At 40.3% G+C, this 21,175-nt stretch overlaps 1 protein-coding gene across 2 annotated transcripts; it reads left to right on the top strand.

Moving 5' to 3' along the window:
* The first annotated feature begins 405 nt into the window (after positions 1 to 405).
* si:dkey-32e6.3 (uncharacterized) lies at positions 406 to 19,098 on the top strand. Of its 2 annotated transcripts, XR_003693012.1 has the most exons (7): positions 406 to 879; positions 2,749 to 2,921; positions 5,019 to 5,237; positions 9,146 to 9,306; positions 9,404 to 9,536; positions 14,051 to 14,333; positions 18,736 to 19,098. XR_003693012.1 is itself a non-coding variant. In XM_028583529.1 (6 exons), the coding sequence occupies exons 1-6, from the start codon at positions 603 to 605 to the stop codon at positions 14,225 to 14,227; spliced, it is 1,140 nt and encodes a 379-aa protein (XP_028439330.1). In that variant the 5' UTR covers positions 406 to 602; the 3' UTR covers positions 14,228 to 14,904. The 2 variants fall into 2 exon arrangements, 1 of the variants encoding a protein (XP_028439330.1); XM_028583529.1 differs by lacking the exon at positions 18,736 to 19,098 and having other exon boundaries at positions 14,051 to 14,904.
* Positions 19,099 to 21,175: the final 2,077 nt, after the last annotated feature.

Here is a 21,175-nt window from a genome sequence, read left to right as displayed (position 1 = left end):
CAGAAATTCCAGGAGTATTTGATATTCAGTGACAGAAACTTGCTTTACATGACATCTTTGTTTGTAATATGTAACTCAAATGTATTATAGAAATTCATGAGACAGTAGCTAATCTTAATTCATAATGTATGTTTTGTTCCATGAAATCTGTTCATGCTAATAGTGCCTGCTTGTTAACACTTTAACAATCATTCGCATTAGTCAATAGAGCTTTTTTTTTCACGGCCGACCATAGACTGTATATTATTATCTATGCGGCAGACATGTTGACATGTCATAGTAGGAAAAGCACAGGTGTAGCCTATTCAAAACCATTAATGATGGCTGCATTCCACTTAGGAGAGGTCCTGGTATTGTGCATGCTGACTCACTGGAATAGCTTACTGGGACACTTGATGGAGCTGAGCCATCGTTAAGGTTATCAATTTCAGCCAAAGATGGCGCTCTCTCCACTGGCTGGGTAGTATACACTGAGCACCAGAAGAAGAAAATAAGATGAAGGAAGGAAGTACAGGTAAATAATGACAGCTCAGAAGGCTGAGCCGGTAAGTTTTAGTTGAATAATTTCAAGCCAATAACGTGTCGTCAGTGGTATCACCCTAATGGCGGAGTTCGACGAGAGCAACGGTCGCGAAGCTGAAGAACGTGAAGGGACAAACGGCAGGAATGCCCCTGAGCTCGCGTGTGGGACCGGTGACCCCGCGTTGACAGTCCCTCGGGAGCTGTGGCCATCGAATCATGACCAGAGGAAAAAGTTAGTCCTGCACATCGACCTCAACAACACCATACTGGTGTCGGACACCGTGATAGCTCAGGGGATAGAAGCTGCCCTGGACCATTTCCTCTCGACTGTCACCTGGGGAAAGATGAGCAAAAAAGGTAAACTGGAAATGGACTCGATAGTAGGCTACTTTTCCGAATCCCACAAGGATTTGCCCAGTCAGCGAAGTCATTGTTCCTGTTGTGCCGAATTCCATCTAAAAATCTGTCAAAAAAAGTCCTCCTTTTTTTTTTTAAATTCTTTCCTTTGTATTTTTTGTTTATTTTTGAATAGTTCTTGTATTCTATCCTATTTATTATTTCTTGTATATTCTGTATGTGTGCTGTGTGTCTTATAATTTTTTGCTGCCCAATTTGGGATTAATAAAGTTTATCTAATCTAATCCAATCATCTAGCCTACTTTTCCCGAAACTATGAGTAGCCTAAAGACAAGCTGTCAACCAACCAAAATTAGCCTAATAATAATTGACGTTATTAAAATGAAAATGCATTACTGGAATCGCACATATGCCGAATGGCAGGTCATCAATATGTCTAAAGTCATTGTTTACGATATGATCGTTATGCTAATGTGGAAGTGTAGTGGAAGTTTCCTTTGCAGCAGGGGTAGAGGTTTTCAGAGTTTATTAAATTGAAACAAATAAGACAGACTGAGACTAAAACCAAGTTGGGTCTTTTGTATTTTATTAAAGATATATTTGCAAATAGGAGCAACATGATTTCACAAAAGGCCACAGCCCAGTGTGGAGTCGGTTTCTCTAATGAGTGAACAGAAACACCAGGCTTACATGCAGCTTCAGAGTGACAGCACACAATAGGGCTGTGCTCGATTGAAGAAATTCTTAGTCGACTAACAATCATTCAATTGTATCGACTAATCGATTAGTTGATTTAATCGACAGATCTGTAAATCTGAGTTTCTCCGCAAAGAGTCATGCAAAAGCACCACTTTAATTCTTGTGTTTACCAGAGATGTGCTCGTACGTTTCTTGGAAATAAGTCATTCAGCATGAAAAAAAGCATAAAACATGACTAATCGACTAAAGAAATCTAAGTTGACTAAGACCAGCCCTAGCACACACGCACTTGGATTATTATGACGCTACAATTTTTACATGCAATCTGATACACATGAAGACAATCAAGAAATACAAGAGACATCTTGGAGCCATCTCACCTCCTCCTCCCTGTACGACTGTCATCCCCCCAGTTACATCTCAACTGGCATGAGAAAACTAGAGATAGTTTTAGGGTGACCTTGTACCTTTATCGGTTCAGGCGAACAGTGCTCACATAATGTTCCAGACGGGGTGTCTCACAAAGTTAGAATCAAAATCTGCATGTGGGAAATGAGAAACTCTTTCAGCATTTGTGAGAGAATTAAAGTACAAATAAAACATAAAAATATAAGGAATTAGGCTTAAATGTAATTTAAAAAAAAAAAGCTTGTGTACAACTGCCTTAAAGTCATCAGAGGCAATGGAGAAATGTAATCATGAATGTTATTGACTTATATTATCCTTGGCTACACAACTGCATTTTTATTCTATAGCAAGAAATATTAGAATCTAGGGCTGCTCCCTCTTAGTCGGTCGTTTTGGTCTTAGTCAACTTAGATTTCTTTAGTCGATTAGTCATGTTTTATGCTTTTTTCATGCTGAACGACTTATTTCCAAGAAACGTACGAGCACATCTCTGGTAAACACAATAATTAAAGTGGTGCTTTTGCATGAGATTTACAGATCTGTCGATTAAATCAACTAATCGATTAGTCGATACAATTAGTCGACTAAGAATTTCTTTAATCGAGCACAGCCCTATTAGAATCCCTTGAGGGCTTCAGAGCAACCCTGGGAGCCAGGTCTCGCTCCAGTACTGTACTAGCATCCTCCACTCATTGTTTGATGTTTAGTGTGTCTACATTTAATACCATTCACAAAAACCTTGTTCTCCTCACCTGTCTGCAGGAAAGTGGGAATGGCTGAGTGACTCGGCCTCCCTGCTTCCACCGTGCGATGATGCAGTTAGTTACCACTCTCATTTTGGAAAGATAGCAGGTTTCACCTCCGCTGCAGGGAGACGTTTCCGCGGGATTCTGGATGAACATCTGGAGCTGCTGCGCTGGCCTGAGGGCACCAAGGCAAGCATCGTATAAGAGAGAATGGATGAGAAGGCCAGATGGTCGGTATAAAGTTTGACAACTGATTAAGTTCAAACTCCCCCCCGCCCCCCACACCCCCCTTCTGATCACTACAAGTTTTTAAATTTTTATTTACTTAAGAGAGACCTTGATTACATTACATTTATAAAAATATACGATGCAGTAATGACAAAACAATGGCACCTGGCAGGAATGAAGTGCATCATAAATTACTTAAACAACTGTATAATCCGAACTTATCCGACTGTAATAATAACATTAATTTAAACAGTAGTACTTTGGCTAGTATTTTCCCTATTACTCATTACAGATGAGTACAAATCATGTTTTCACTCTTACATTCAAATAAAATGTGACACTCGACACAGTTTTTACAAAGTTTGTAGTGATTAACTGATTATTTTTGATCATATTTCTTCTGACCTTGAGGATTGTGGTGTTGCTAACCCTACAAATAGTCTGTCTGTAATTTGTACTATTCCAATTTAAAGTAATTCCACATAAAGATCACCCACTGCGATACTTTAGAGCTCACTTTTCCTCTCCTGTATGAACTGAGCATTCATCCTCTGTTCAACAGCTAGTATACACCAGCTGATGTGGTCGTATTTTTTTTTTTCTGCGAAACGAGACAAACCGGTCTGCTTAACCTGCAAAATCTATGGTGACGCATATACACCGGAGGTACACGAGTTAAGCGAATAGTTGTACATTATGCAACTTAGTTTAGTTTCCTTACTTTCTAGCAGCCTTTTTCAACTGCATCATAAACATAATGGGTATTTTCACATCTCCTCATAAACCATCTCAAAACATGGTTAGATTCATTCATTCATTTTTAAAGTATACTTGTGGGATTTAAGCTGTAGCTTTTTTGACACCTAGCTTGTAGCGCAAGCAGCTTTTTTTTTTTATTTAATTTTTTTTTTATATTGTAATGAGCTGAGTTAATGTGTCCCTGTTATTATGAGTTCATCAGTTATGCAGATGTTTACATGTGTTTGTGTTATGCACTAATGTTACCAGCAGAGGTCATTGTGGTTATATGAGACCAATTGGGGTGGGGATTGTCTCGCTAGACAACCCAAGTTTTTGTGATTGGGTGGTGGAGGAAGAGCGGGGGTTTCGGTCTGTTGTTGGCGACTGAATGGACGGCGTGGTCACGGCCAACCGCGGCCTGAGTTAAGCTGTGTTCCCTAAATAACATTGCCTCCTTATTCAACACTGCAGCACTGGGCTGACCGTTACAATATATTCTGTAACTTTTACAGTTGTCAGGCCCTGTTTAGTCATGCAGATCCAACCCCATGGTGTATGGGAGGAACACTGTAGTGTTCAGGTCATGCTTGGTCATTCTTTCATTGGCAAAGTGGCTCTGCTGATAGGTGGTAAAGTTGCTGTGTAAAAATGAGTAAGATTTCCTGGCCATTTTAGTTGTTGTTGCAAGCTATATAGCAGGGGTGGCCAACCAGCTCAGCATAAAGAGCCAAAAGAAAAACCTGCACCAAAGCAAAGAGCCACACGACACATGCACGTCCACGTTACAACAGCAGCAGTGACTTCCAGATCTAATGACAGGCATAGTACATATCAGTTGTCATAGTTTTTTTTTTCTTACCTACAGTATATTGACCCAGTGGGAAACCTGAGTCTTTGTTATCCACAATCCTTCTCGTGTCTGGCATGTACTCGGTTCTGGCAACTCAAAGCAAGTCTTTCCTTAAGAACGGAATGTTTTGACTTGTTTCACTGTAGAAAACACTGCTCCACAGACAAAAGTTGATTCAAACATTGACATTAGCTTGAGTTCAGCCTGTTTAAAATTGGGATATACCTCAAAACTCTGCATCGTTATTTTTTTTATTTTAAAATGAATGGCAAATTTATTGGCAGTATTGGCAGATTCATTGAAATGCATTTTGACTTATCTGAAATATGTTTCACAGAGAAGAAATGTATCAAAAAAATATCAACCAATAACACATAGGAAGAGCCTCACAGGACCAGGCTACATAGCATCCTTGATCCCAGATAAAGTATGTGTTACTGACTGCTCTTTGACTCCATTCCCTGCAGGGAGACCGAGAGCTGTCTGTAAAAGGAGAGGGTGGGCAACTGTACCACTGGATCCTCCCCTCCTTCTTCCAGCTGCTCAAAGACCTGGTGCAGGAAGGAAGGGAGTTTGCCATCATTTTCCGTTCGTTTGGAAGCGACCTACCTCGTGTGCTGAGCGCGGTCTCCAGAGTGCTGAATGAAGGGGCCCATCCGCTGTTCCCTGATCTGCCCGATCTCAAGGTGAAGTAGAATCTCACACATTTTGTTTATCAAGTTATGAGTTAAAGTGTAGTACACAGTAAGTTCGCCCCAAATGACAACAACCTATTTTGGCCTAGCTGATAGTTTGGGGTTAATTCAGCGGGGTAAGGTATTGTCTGGTTTACTACACTGTCAGAGTGGGCTTTACAGCAGCACTTCCTAACGTAGACTTCCTGTAAGTACAAACATGTTTTATGACTTTCCAAAACAGGGTTACAAAGTGCTTCAAAGCTATAAAAAGACATTAAAAGCATTTGAATTAATATTTAAGTCAAAGATGAGCAAAGAATTAAAAACAAATTTAGGCGTGCAAACGTCATTAAAATGCGTTTTTAGAATAAATAGATTATGTGATGAGATTTCAAAGTACTTAAAGTGCCCATATTATGAAAAAATCACTTTTTCTGGGATTTGGGGTATTGTTTTGTGTCCCTGGTGCTTCCACAGCAGAACGGATAGCAGCTTTTAACACTTTTCTTTTCACGCTAAATAGGGCATCGTAATCAGTAGCAAATAAGAGTATTAGTCTGTTTAAATGTTTCTGTTTCTCCTCAAAGTTTAGTTATAATTAGGTCAGGGAACTGTGAACATCACACCAAGAGAGCCTTACAGTACCTTTCACATTGCCCATGGGTAAAAATGTGCAGCTAATCTTCCTAAGAACCCATAATTACCATGAACTTTGTCTTGTTCTCTTTTACAACCATGCCATATTTGCTACAGTAGGCTTGAAGGCATTCAAGTTCTTCTTTTTTTAAAGATAATTTTTTGGGGGATTTTATATACCCTTGTCATTATAGAGAGCTAGATCTAGAGCAGCGATTCCCAACCAGGGTATCTTGTACCCCACGGGGTACTTCTGCAGTTACCAGCGGGTATGTGGACAGATCGTAGAGCAGCTAAACAAATTTAAAATACAGCAATAGGCAAAGCAGCAGGGAGCCCTGGGCTGGAGTCCAATCCGGGTGCAGTAAGGACTTGACTCTAATTGTACCGCCATACAAAATCACAATATCCACTTTTAAATAATGACTAGTATTGAACATTGGGAACACACTGGGAACAGGGCCGGGGGCTACCCCAGACCAAAAAGTTTGGGAACCCCCGAGCTAGAGAATAACAGAAAAGGGGACGATGACATGCAGCAAAGGGGCGCGGATATCATCAATGATTTTCCAAATCGATTCCGATTTACTAGGTCCCCAATCAGTTTTATTCAATATCAATTAGGTTAGAATCATTTCAGTAACAATACCAATTTAGCTTGGATATGAAAGAGATTCTGCAATTGTACAAGGTTCCCTCTAAGACAGAGGGACCCCTTTTGAGAATGGCCATGGCAGTTTTTCCCTCACCAAAATGTAACTTAACTTTGGAGCGTTATTGAACCCCCTTCCCAATAAGCTAGTATGACATAGTTGGTACCAATGGATTCCTTAGGTCTTTTTAATTTCATATGATAAAGATCGATTCTTGGATTTTATGAATCAATTTTGGATCATTCAAATGAAATTTTTTATAAATTGTGGGGCCCCTGGTTAGCTCACCTGGTGGAGCGGGCGCCCATGTGTGGGTGTTTGCTCCTCGACGCAGCGGCTGCGGGTTCGGCCTTTGCTGCAGGTCGTTCCCCTTCCCAGTAAACGTTTGTGTGTCTTGATGTTCTTTAGGGGTGGGGGATTGCGAAGATGTTCTCTTGAAGAGCATGGCCTTCTTTAACACAGACCGTCCCACCGACACACTCACTCACACAGAGTTGTATACCTTGCTTGTTAGCTCGCTACAGCGGAAAACATTGATTTTGAGAGGAGTGGAATGGACTGATGACGGGAGGGAGAGGTGGAGGAGATGTCCGAAAGTGAAGCTGTCAGGCACACTTGGCTGTCTGCTGAAGAGCACAGTGGAAATCTTATTCTCCTGTCACATGCTATTCATGTATTGCTATTGACAGACGAGCAGGGGGGGGGGAAATCAATCACAGGACATAATGTGATTGTTCAGTTTTTGATCTTGAGCTGTTTTTTTTCCTGCCTCGATATTATTTGGGTTTGGGTTGTCCATGTGCTACAGCTAGGCACTCCAGATACCCGAATGTATGTTCACAAGCACTGAAAAAGTGAATTTTCATCAGATGTCCCCTTTTTAAGGGATCACCAAAATGATTTATTCCGTGTTGTTGAGATATTTCAATCTGCACCATGTGGTGGACCCAATGACTGACATTTCCATCCCTAGAGCTCACCCATTAGCATGGGTAAAATGTTTTTGTTTATTTTAAATAATTGATTTAACTGAATAAAACGGCTGACACCACTCCATTTAAATTTTTGCATTCAGTTGAAGTAGGCTTCTTATTAAGTTGAAATTTCATGCCAGAGGTTTTTTTTTTTTCTCAATTCCCACAACATATCAAGTCCAGAATAATTGTTCACTTCATCGCTGTTTAATAGTTTATGGTCATCTGTTATAGAACCCGACCGATAAAGGAGTTTTAAGGCCGATATCGATACAAATATTTGGTGATTTAAAAATCCGATATATCGGCCGATATATAATTTAAAAAAAAAATAATCAAAAAACCGCGTAACAAAACAGATTTCCCTAACATTAGTTATTTGTAGTTATTTATGAGTCCTCACTAAAATAATAATATAATGCAGTTTAAAAATAAGCTTGTTTGTTTTATTTTCACAACAGAAAATATATTAGTTATTAGTTCTGATAAATAAAATGTGTAAAAATACAAACTTAAGATATGAAAAGTCCTTTGAACAAAAACACAATAACAAAAAAATTAATCAAAGAGTGTTGCCGACCAAGGGGGTAAGCGAGCATCTGAAAAGCGTTCTTCCTATGGGGAGATTGTAGGCTAATATGCCATCACCTCATTTTGGTGTCACTTTGACAGCGAATAACTTTCCATCTGAAGCGTTTAAAGACTCTATTTGTCAATTGTTTATTTCTAAAGAAACACAACAATGTATAAAAGGCTCCATTACCTCATATCTGACGTTATGGCTCCGTAGCAGATGTTTTTGTAAGAATAGGCTAACGATTGTGTCATAACTATGCGACTTTCTGTCGCACAGTAGAGAAATGACTGTATAGTACAGGAGAAGCTCATAGGCAGTTTCGACTTACATTAGTTTAAGTTTAATTACTAACGTTAACTAGCATTTTATTTAGCAATAATTAGCCTGTGCCCATGTTATCTCCTTACATATACCTACGCTCTCCGTCTCTGCAAGATTGGGAATGATTGAGATTTCTCTTGGCACAGCTACCAGAAGACTTATAATAGGTTGCTCACGTCACATCTACGTCGTCAAGCTCAGTTTAAGGGTGCGCAGTAATGCTCAGCCATCGCCGGAAAAGTGACTTCACTGGTCTCCAAAATATACGGCGTCGCTGTGTCCATTCTTTTACTGTCTATGTTGCCAACACGGACGTTGTAGAGCGCCCTCTGGTGGACCAACTATTCAACGCCAACACTCATAACATGGTTGAAGGGTGTTTCGTCCTTTTTTTATTTTATTTTTTAATATTCATTTATCGGCCATTATAAATGCAGATACCGATAGTTTGGAAAATGCCTAATCTCAGCCTGCCGATATATGGTCGGGCTCTAATCTGTAAACATTCACTATTTATTATAAAGCTACAGAATGGCAGTTGTTTTGTTATGTAGCTGGCACAGACTTTTATTTCATGTGTAAGAAAGTTTTTAATGCTGATATCACAATTAATTTAGGTCAAGTCTGTCAAACTTGATTTTAATAATAAAATCATTTCACAGAGGTTCGTTTTGATTTGATGCTTTCCCCATGTAGTTCCGAGCGGCTCTCCCTCCTTGTTTCTCTCTCTGACTCTTCCTGTCACTCTTGGCTCAGTTAAATGTGAATACGACTCCGGGCAAGATCCGCTGCAGCAGGAGGGGAATCGTCGTGAGCCGCGCCAAGGAAAGCATTTCCACTCGTGATGGAGAAAGAAGCCTGTACCAGTACTTCAGCTCAGTCCAGGGCCTGGGGGGCTTTCAGGACCACTATGACTGGTATGCATAGCACTCTTCAAGCCACCAATTTTTGTGGCCTCCGTCCCTTCATCCATCCTTTTTTACAAAAATCTTCCCGTGCTTGTTTCTCGCTCAGGTGGGCCACTAACACCTTCTCCATCCGCGGGGGGAAGCCGTTGTGGGTCGACCCCTTTGACCAACACGTTCAGCACATCTTCATAGACGACCACATCCGGCAGGACGATGAGCATACCATTGTTCATCCCAAGGTACTGTCGCGCCTTTTACATCGGGACATCAGCAAGAATACAACAACCTCTATCGGCAAACATAAGCATTGCAACTACATGCACAGCTTAAATACAGCTTAAATTGGCTTATACATAAATAATAAGGGCAATTTTTCGTTTTCCATTTTGGAAACTATTGAGCTTTTGAATTAGAGCTAGGATTTGAGAGAATAATTTTGAAGAGAGAGAAGGATGATAACGTGCTTTAGTAACACTGCTGTGTCATTTTCTTTCATGTTCTGATGACTAAAAACATCAGCACTGTTATATAACCATTGAGTCGATGGTATTGACCTGCAGCTCTAAGAAACCATCATACAGATGTGTTCATTTTGTTGGACTTGCTGGAGTGGATGTGGTGTTTCTTTCTTGTCATCGTTTTTTAAAGTGGCTATATGTAACTTTCAGTTTGTGTTGATTGCAGCGGCCCCTTTGGACAATAGCGGTAGTGTTTTTACCACACCTGCTGTCGTAAAGGTCTTTTCTTTACGGTGCTTTATTACCCACTTTATTACTTAGTTAGTGTTACCGGGAGGTCACATAGTTAAGATGAATGTCTTGCTCAGACAGAAATTCATTCATTTACAATAAGAGATTAGGTTACAGATGCATCGTTGCATTTCAAGTGTAGCATACGGTAACTTAGCCTACTTTGGATGTATCGTGAGCTAAACCAGATATCACTGTCACTGTGTTAGGAGCATTAAAAAAATCATCAAAGCATTAAGAAACTGTTTTAGCAAACAATCTCTTAAAGGAGAATTCCGGCCAATTTTTACGTTAATCTTGATCGCTATAGCTACGCGAGTACTTTCGATAGAAAAAACCCCGACCCGAATCAGTGCAGGTAACACTGAGAAGCTGCAGCTACGTACTACAAGCGTCCCCTGAGCTTGTAGTACGTCCCCGGATGATTATCACAGAAGCCTGTCTGAATACACTCACCAAACGGCAGCTAGCAGCTAACGGCTATCAGCTAGCAGGGCAAGCTAGCTACTGGCAGGATCGAGACAGGGATCAGGGTAGGTGAATTTAAACAATGTCTGAGTTGAAAACGCATCTTGTTGACACGTAAGGGCCCTGTTCATGTGGCACAGACATATTAATTGCATATTGTGTCTGTTAAGAGGCACAAAGGCACTCTAAAACTTGCCCCGAGCACTGCCGTTTTAGCTCAGGGGACGCTTGTAGTACGTAGCTGCAGCTTCTCCGTGTTACCTGCACTGATTTGGGTCGGGGTTTTTTCTATCGAAAGTACTCGCGTAGCTATAGCGATCAAGATTAACGTAAAAATTGGCCGGAATTCTCCTTTAATGAGATGACACATCTCAAGAGGTATTCCTCTTACAATAAATAAAAAATAAATAAATACAGTAATAACTTTTCATTCATATTACGCATTTCATGAAACTCGCTTTACACAGGTACAGGGGGACAAGGGAAAAGAAAATAGTAGGCCAACACAAACAAAAACAAAAAAGGAATAAAATGTCTGCGCTAAATGGAATGAGGAGGTAATTTAATGTCTGCTACTGACGTACAACCACATCGCTCATTATAAAGTTATTTTATGAATGAAACGGACATATTACATACCTGAGGGCCAGTTTGGGGTCGGTTTTGAATAATTTACAATCTTGTAATTGTCTCCATCTGTTGAAAACCCGACCGAGTGTGACTTGGATTTCGCCCGTTGTCTGTCACTTTCCCTTTTTAGCTTTTAGTTGTTCTTCGTTTAATTTCCTTTTTTTCTGTGATGGCCCTGCCCCAGTATCAGCCATAACTACAGCAGATAACTTCTAAAATAAAATAAAAATACAATTAGGCCTATATAAATCTCCTGCTACCTTTTACTTGCATACACCAGAAAAGCCTGCATACACCAGAAAAGCCTGTGTTAGCAAACACAGGCTTTTCTGGTGTTTTGCCAAAATCTGTGACCCATCAGAATGTTTACTCTGTAGCGCCGTCTACGTGCTGTAAATCATTTTGTGACTTTGCGGGTCACAAAATCGTACCCGGGCAAAGGCATTAATAAAAATATCGTTCTTTTTACTGTTTACTGAAAAATTACAGTTTCAGAAACATGTAAAAGTTGCGTATAGTCACTTTAAAGGAAATTACATCTGTTTTTGGATGGACGTAGGCAGCGAGAGCACACTGTCCACTGCTCAGCGAGACCTTTGGCAGGAGATTTTAGTAGCAATGATGAAATCTAAAATTGCCACATATCAAGTCGTGATCACTCGTTAGGAAGAGATAAGTTGACGTTTTTATCATCACTCTGGCTCTGTGTATAATGAGCCAGAATTGTAACTTGGTCATTAATGATCTGCCCACATTCTCTCTTTGCTGGAGTAATTATGCATTAAGCTTCTTTTTTTTTTTTCTGTGGAAAATATAGCCGTACTGTTTTTTGGCAATGCTGTTTAAATTGTTCTGTTGTTTTTATAGTGAACTCCAGAGAAATCATCTAGAGGTGCAAAGATTATTTGATTAGTTGTCAACTATTAAATTAATCGCCAACTATTTTGATAATTGATTAATTGGTTTGAAAAATTCTCTGATTCCAGCTCCTTAAATGCGAATATTTTCTTTCTTTCTTAACTAAACTGAATATCTTTGAGTTGTGGACAAAACAAGACATTTGAAGTTTTCATCTTGGACTTTGGAAAACACGGATTGACATTTTTCACTTTCACCACAGTCAGACTCAGACTCAGTGGTGACTCAGGGCCGATATCAGTCATTTTTCACAGCAGACATTTTGACGTCGTAGCAGGAAAACCACAGGTGTTTCTAATAACATTAACGATGGCTCCCAATCTGTTCAAGTGTCCAGCAAACCATGACCGTGTGACAGTGAGCCAGCAGCCAGGACCCTGAAACCTGAAGCAGCTAAATGGAATTCAGCCAGCATTCATTTCATTATTTACACCTGTGCTTTTCCTACCGTGACACGTCAAAATGTCTTCTGTGAAAAACATTCAGTGCTTGATGGAAGACAATTTGGGTTTAAATCATAGTCCTTAAGAATTACCCTTAAAGTTAAGCTTTTACAGTCTTTGTACAAAGTTTCCAAGTCCTATTTTTTGCTAAGAATTCTTGGTAACACTTCACTTGAAGGTATCTACAGTACAGGCCAAAAGTTTGGACACACCTTCTCATTCAATGCGTTTTCTTTATTTTCATGACTATTTACATTGTAGATTCTCACTGAAGGCATCAAAACTATGAATTAACACATATGGAATTATGTACTTAACAAAAAAGTGTGAAATAACTGAAATCATGTCCTATATTTTAGATATCTCAAAGTAGCCACTCTGCTTTTTTGATAGCACTGCAAACCCTTGGTGTTCTCTCAATGAGCTTCATGAGGTAGTCACCTGAAATGGTTTTCACTTCACAGGTGTGCCTTGTCAGGGTTAATTAGTGGAATTTTTTTGGGTTGGGACCATCTGTTGTGTTGTGCAGAAGTCAGGTTGATACACAGCCGACAGCCCTATTATTATGGCAAGAACCAATCAGCTAAGTAAAGAGAAACGAGTGGCCATCATTACTTTAACAAATGAAGGTCAGTCAGTCCGGAAAATTGCGAAAACTTTGAATGTGTCCCCAAGTGCAGTCGCAAAAACCATCAAGCGCTACAACGAAACTGGCTCACATGAGGACCAGGAAAGGAAGACAAAGAGTAACCTCTGCTGCTGAGGATAAGTTCATCCGAGTCACCAGCCTCAGAAATCGCAAGTTAACAGCAGCTCAGATTAGAGACCAGATGAATGCCACACAGAGTTCTAGCAGCAGACACATCTCTAGAACAACTGTTAAGAGGAGACTGTGACAATCAGGCCTTCATGGTCAAGTAGCTGCTAGGAAACCACTGCTAAGGAGAGGCAACAAGCAGAAGAGATTTGTTTGGGCCAAGAAACAAAAGGAATGGACATTAGACCAGTGGAAATCTGTGCTTTGGTCTGATGAGTCCAAATTTGAGATCTTTGGTTCTAACCGCTGTGTCTTTGTGCGACGCAGAAAAGGTGAACGGATAGATTCTACATACCTGGTTCCCACCGTGAAGGATGCTACCACAGCATCCTGCAGCGACATGCCATCCTATCCGGTTTGCGTGAGCTGGACTGCAGAGTGAAGGCAAAAAGGCCAACAAGTGCTAAGCATCTCTGGGAACTAATTCAAGACTGTTGGAAAACCATTTCAGGTGACTACCTCTTGAAGCTCATCAAGATAATGCCAAGAGTGTGCAAAGCAGTAATCAGAGCAAAGGGTGGCTACTTTGAGGAATCTAAAAAGTACATAATTCCACATGTGTTCATTCATAGTTTTGATGCCTTCAGTGAGAATCTATAATGTAAATAGTCATGAAAATAAAGGAAACTCATTGAATGAGGTGTGTCCAAACTTTTGGCCTGTACTGTACATAAGAGTGACACATGAACCCTAACATTTCTGTGTGTGTGTGTGTGTGTCTGTGTCAGGTTTTCCTGGACCCAGGTGGCACTGAGACTCGTACAGCCTGCACCTCTGAGCTTTATGACATCACACTGGTCCAGACCGACCTCCTTCGGGCCATTTCTCACCCAAGCTACTTCACTCAGCGCGTCCACATCTGTCTGGAAAACTACGAGAGGAATCTCCAGCAGGGGGCAGACTAGAACACCGCTCAACTGTATGTCTGTCTCTGTGACAACCTCCAGTTTAGGGTTCCATTAACCCAGACACTACAGCACAGACAGGGGATGCAGATACGCTGGACTGTAGGTATGGCTATTAAACACAAAGGTTGATGACTTATTGAAGAACCGCAGTTCATCAAACCACAAATGCAAGAGGTTTACATACGGGTGAGGGTTACAGGAATAAACTACTACTCGGTGAGAGTTGGTGAAAGGAAGTCAGCTTGTACAAAGATCACTTCACATATAGATTGTACTGTCTGCTGTCCTAAGGTGAACCACCACAAAAGAAGAGTTCTTGGCTTGATTAAGCACTAAAGACTCTTTAGTTGCATCGAAGGCTCTGTTACTAATCACGCCACGGGATAATTGCCCTGACTCTGAAATTTGTGTCAGACAGCATAATTGGGGTCAGATACGGTGAGAAAACCCTTCAAGTGTTGCGTTATTTGTCTAGCGAGTAGAATCCCCCAGGGTTTTGCTCTTTCATTTGTCATCCTCAGGGTGTGACACTTTCATTTAGCTTCTCCCGGAGAGCGTTTTTCCTTTGTTGGACATTGTCAGCATTGTTTACATCCACTCACAACTCAAAGGTAATACTTGAATATGTGCAGATGGCTGAAAAAGATACCTCAAAGCATACTATACTCTATAAACATTATGAAGGCATTGCATTAGAGAATGACTTAAATGATCATATATATATATATATATATATATATATATATATATGCACATATATACATACACACAGGGTACAGGCCAAAAGTTTGGACACACCTTCTCATTCAATGCATATACCTTTATTTCATGACTGTTTACATTGTAGATTCTCACTGAAGGCATCAAAACTATGAATGAACACATGTGGAATTATGTACTTTAAGTGTGAAATAACTGAAAACATGTCTTATATTCTAGTTTCTTCAAAGTAGCCACCCTTTGCTCTGATTACTGCTTTGCACACTCTTGGCATTCTCTTGATGAGCTTCAAGAGGTAGTCACCTGAAATGGTTTTCCAACAGTCTTGAATTAGTTCCCAGAGATGCTTAGCACTTGTTGGCCTTTTTGCCTTCACTCTGCAGTCCAGCTCACCCAAACCATCTTGATTGGGTTCCGGTCCGGTGACTGTGGAGGCCAGGTCATCTGGCGCAGCACTCCATCACTCTCCTTCTTGGTCAAATAGCCCTTACACAGCCTGGAGGTGTGTTTGGGGTCATTGTCCTGTTGAAAAATAAATGATGGTCCAACTAAACGCAAATCGGATGGGATGGCATGTCGCTGCAGGATGCTGTGGTAGCCATGCTGGTTGCAGTATGCCTTCAATTTTGAATAAATCCCCAACAGTGTCACCAGCAAAGCACTCCCACACCATCACACTTCCTCCTCCATCCTTCACGGTGGGAACCAGGTATGTAGAATCTATCCGTTCACCTTTTCTGCGTCGCACAAAGACACAGCGGTTGGAACCAAAGATCTCAAATTTGGACTCATCAGACCAAAGCACAGATTTCCACTGGTCTAATGTCCATTCCTTTTGTTTCTTGGCCCAAACAAATCTCTTCTGCTTGTTGCCTCTCCTTAGCAGTGGTTTCCTAACAGCTATTTGACCATGAAGGCCTGATTTGCGCAGTCTCCTCTTAACAGTTGTTCTAGAGATGTGTCTGCTGCTAGAACTCTGTGTGGCATTCATCTGGTCTTTAATCTGAGCTGCTGTTAACTTGCGATTTCTGAGGCTGGTGACTCGGATGAACTTATCCTCAGCAGCAGAGGTGACTCTTGGTCTTCCTTTCCTGGGGCGGTCCTCAGGTGAGCCAGTTTTGTTGTAGCGCTTGATGGTTTTTGGGACTGCACTTAAGGACACATTCAAAGTTTTCGCAATTTTCCTGACTGACTGACCTTCATTTGTTAAAGTAATGATGGCCACTCGTTTCTCTTTACTTAGCTGATTGGTTCTTGCCATAATATGAATTCTAACAGTTGTCCAATAGGGCTGTCGGCTGTGTATCAACCTGACTTCTGCACAACACAACAGATGGTCCCAACCCAAAAAAATTCCACTAATTAACCCTGACAAGGCACACCTGTGAAGTGAAAACCATTTCAGGTGACTACCTCATGAAGCTCATTGAGAGAACACCATGGGTTTGCAGCGCTATCAAAAAAGCAAAGGGTGGCTACTTTGAGATATCTAAAATATAAGACATGTTTTCAGTTATTTCACACTTTTTTGTTAAGTACATAATTCCATGTGTTCATTCATAGTTTTGATGCCTTCAGTGAGACTCTACAATGTAAATAGTCATGAAAATAAAGACAACGCATTGAATGAGAAGGTCTGTATGTATATATATATATATATATATATATATATATATATATATATATATATATATATATATATATATATATATATATATATATATATATGAATGAATGAATGGAAGTTAGGAAGTTGTGTGGAAGTTATGGTGATTTTTGCTTTTAAGGTTTTAGGATTTATTTATTTTATTTGATTACAGGGAGATTTTTAATTCCTATATTTTCTTAGGTCAAAAACAATCAATAATCTAAAGAAAAATAGTGATGATACCAGTGCTCAACCATTTAACTATAGATCGAGCACTGTTGCAACGACAAAGCTGGGACCCGGGAGCTTTGTTGGTCCTTAAAATAATACAGTATTTTATTATTGCTTTGGCTCGGAGTTTCGATGTGCTAAACACAAAATGGTGCTTGTATCATATGGATGCGCCAACAGTTGTCATTACTTAGAGTTCCTCATGGGGGCGGCAGAAACTACGCACTGTAGCTTTAAACGGGTGATAGAATGATTATATAGGGTATTTAACACTGTTCTTAAGGTCTCCTAATGGGGTATGTAACATTGGTTGGGCTGAAAATGGCCTGGTTGATATTTTATTGGCCCTTTATGCATCCCTGTGTTTTGGACCTATTTGTAACAAGAGATTTTCTTCCCAATATGGTATGCTCATGAATATTTAGATGAGCTGCGCGCTGATTGGTTGAGCGAATCCCCATACACACACATTAGAGACGCGACAGAATCTCATATTCCAGACACTGCAATGTTTCGTTACCAAATTCACTTCTGAGACTTTTTTATGCGAGAAATCAACTATATAAAACTCAAATATTTTTTTTTTGTGAAGACTAGGGATTTCATTAGCTGCGACTGTCCCTTCAATCCTATGTGTACAGATTGCGGCTAGTTAGCTTCATTTTCGGCGTAATTAGAGTATATTTACAGTTTGAATTTCGTCACCCCACTTATAAAACCTCTACCCCAAGGTCTTATAAAGCTAACAATGGTGTCCGATTTCAATTTTATAAATTTTTGTGAATTTCAGAGGAATTCTAAGAGGCTAGCTAGCTCTCATTGATAGAGCTCCATCCAGCCATAGGCTCTATCAATGAGACTCGCGGACAAGAGGCGTTTATTTCACCGATCGTTTGTTTAAATAACTCAAATAACATTATAATTACACACATTATAAGATTAACTGGAACCTGTAGTAAGAGATTGCTGGTGTAATAAGCTCGCTGACCGCGCTCTCACTCACACACACCGGCCATTTAGAAGGAAGAGGGGAGCTGCAGGCCCTGGAGCTCCGTCCAGGCAGTGGCGTTTGGTAGTCCATTAACCCAAAAAACTGTGACTTTGCACGGGTATGGAGTGCCGTGGGCTGCCAGCCGTGACGGAGCTCAATCTAGCTCACAGCAGGCCGGGGTCTGTGAAGGAAGGCGGGAAAGGCGTTGAGGCAGCAACACGGGCAGCACCGGCCGCTGAACTCTGACACACAGTTGGACAAAATTTGTAATTAGACATCAATTTTCGTAAAACGGCCCATATTTGAACTCTACATAGTTGATTTCTTGCATAATAATAAACAAAATAGCAGATGAACAATGTATACAATTTCTGAGATCTGCACAACCTAGGTTCAGAAGACTACCTGATCTCAGGTCAGTTGTGTAGCCTATGTAAATGTTGGGGCGTGACAAAGAGAGAAATGAGCCAAATGAGGAGGAGCCGCCAAATTGACGTCAACTAGGCGGAACGTTGAGATTTGCCCGTTTTCAGAGGCAGTTTCAAATTGTGAGATTTGCAGAGGAAAGAGGTGTCAATGGGATTTTGAGGTTCTATGTATGTCCTAGTTACCCGCTAAACTGTCATTATTCAACTAAAATCGGTAAAATCGGTTTTGCATTCTATCACCCCTTTAAAGCAACAATATGTAACCTTTAGCTGCAGCTGTAGTTCCAATGAGACAACCTGTAGGGGGACCGAAGCGGGAAAAGTTACATAGTGTTGCTTTAAAGTAAAATGATCTTGTGACATAATGCTGTCAGTTACTAATTTTCATCAAAACTGTTTGCACTAATCATTTCCTTAAAGGCATAGTTCAGATTTTTTGAAGTGTGGTTGTATGATTTACTGTACTTATCCGTAGTTTGTGTATTAGATGGCAGCCGGCACACCCCCAGATTGGAGAAGCAGGCAGGAGTCCCGGCACAGAAGCTAAGCAATTTACTGCTATGGATGGGGCCAGCAGCTAAACATATTTTAGCCACCTAAAAGAAGGACCATCTAAAAAAACAAAAACAAATCCCTTTGAGCATGCGAGTTTTGCACACCGAAACTCTCCCAGGTAAACTGGGGCTTACACAATTGTAAGTACTTTAATTTTGAACTCAGTCACATCATCATGAATTATGATGCTGCTATGCATTTGAATACATCATAACTTGAAAATTGTCATTTATTCATTTTTCTGATGTTAAATATTTCCATTTGGTGTTAAATAAATCGGTATGTTTTTTTGTTACACTGTTTGGTGTTACTGTAAGCACACAACATGAGATGAGTGTTGGTGTATTATATTAGAGATTAAAGTTAAATGGATCTCTTATTTTTATTTTTTTCTGACACCATGAAAAATGTCAGATTATGATCACTAGCTGGAAAATGGTTAAGAACACGTGCTGTAATTAAAGGTACAGCCCATGTATAAAGCACTGATAGGTTGTTGATCAATAGGTGTGTCTACTTGGGATTCATTAAAGAGAGTACAAAGAGTGGTAAGTACATGCATTTGTGTGCTTTGGTATGCTGTAATGAACATTAAAAAACATCCGTAAATACTTTTCTTCCCGCCATTTCAAAGCAAATGTTCAACACAAATGCATTTATCCGCATCCCTGCAGCTACCTGGAGTTACTTCAAAGGGAGATGATGAGGGAAATGCTTGTGAGATAGAATGTTTCTTCTCTGTTGTTTAGGATGGGATTAAAAATGCAAAACAGGGCTTGACAGAAGTGTTTGAAGTCAGGTTTCAACCAGTAATTGTATGTGTACTCTCCTAAAGCATTTGTGTAATTAACTGCTTCATTATGGCAGAGGTCAGACCTATTAAGGTCTGTCCCAGGCTGATTGGGATTGACGATAGTGGCCCTGCTGGCAATTGACTAAACATTTAATGATTTACTTACAAAGCAGCTGGTACAACAGTGTGAGCCAAGATGACAAGGATGGGTACTAAAACATAGAATAACTTTTTTGTGGAACCGTAATATAATAATATATCAGTGGTGGACTCGGGCTGTCTGAGGGGCAGGAAAATCTAGTTTTTTCTACTGAAAGGGCCCCATAGAGGGCACTTAATCACATTTCCTCCACTATAAGGAAACCCTATATAGGGCACTTATATCACGTTTTCTCTAACACAGGGGCTCCCTATGGTAGACCAGATGGGCACCTGTAGCGTATTCTCTTCTGTTCTTTTTTAATTCCATTATAAGGCTTAGGTGCATCACCCAAGCCGTTTTGGGCACCACCTAAGCCCCATGAATGTAAAATCAATGTGAGCATCAAAACTAACTAAAAGACTTTTTCAGATCTGATGATTGGAGTTGGTCCCCAGTGGAAGGTTTGTCGTTATGCTTTTTGAGTGTTTAGGGTTTTTGTTTTAAACCTAACATTTTTTTGAGGGAAGACCCCTAAACCCCTCGCCAAATACGTGCACCTAAGTCTTCCACAAACCTAGGGAAAACACTGGCTCTGATCTATAAAATAATCAAGTTTTATTTATTCTTAATTTCTATTTAGTCAATTTCTTGAAAAACACAAACCCAAATTAAAACATATAAGCAATAAAAAAGAAAAACAAACAAGATCATCAGCAACATATAAGCAACAAATAAGCAACTCAAATAATATTGTTCATGTTCAAAAGAGGTAGAAAGAAGTTGAGAACTTTTCTAGTCCTACCCCTCTTAATTTCCATTATTCATAATAGAAATTCAATTCGCATCCATCAGTGTCCATGTTTAACTCAGTGGGCTTGAACAAACCAACTCTTTTAGACAATTCACATCAGTATTTATAGTGATACCTCTGAGTTGCAGATCATAGATTTACTATTTGTCACTTACACTCTTGTTTTAGTGCCTTTATGATCTTGGACTTCTTAATAGTTATCTTTGCTTTCCCAACTGTAATTTAAATTACTGGTGTACTGTACCGTGCGTCTTCTCACCTGTTCCTCAAGTGTAAAACATGGTGTATGTTATAAAGCAACTAGGCTGCAATGGAATGGCTTGAGTGTGCCATTTAAACTGAATGCGTTGCATGTGTGTGTAGTTTTTAAGTGTGAATTTCTGGTGGTTCCCTCAATCCACACGAGGGCAGCAGCGCAGCTTCCGGAGCACCCTCACCTTTAGAGGCAGCATCTTTCCCTCCAGGTGAGTCTGGAGTTACCTGATGCTGGCGCTGCGCTGCGGGGAGCCTGAAACTAGCGACACAAAAGCAGCACTGGGTGCATTTACATCTATGTTCGAGTTTAAAGGGGTGGTGATGAGTCCGCCGTTTTCACTTCAGGATGGTGGAGGGACAGCTGGCGCTGT

Source organism: Perca flavescens, chromosome 7 (assembly GCF_004354835.1).
Source record: "Perca flavescens isolate YP-PL-M2 chromosome 7, PFLA_1.0, whole genome shotgun sequence".
NCBI lineage: Eukaryota > Metazoa > Chordata > Actinopteri > Perciformes > Percidae > Perca > Perca flavescens.
This window is presented reverse-complemented; position numbering and strand designations above follow the sequence as displayed.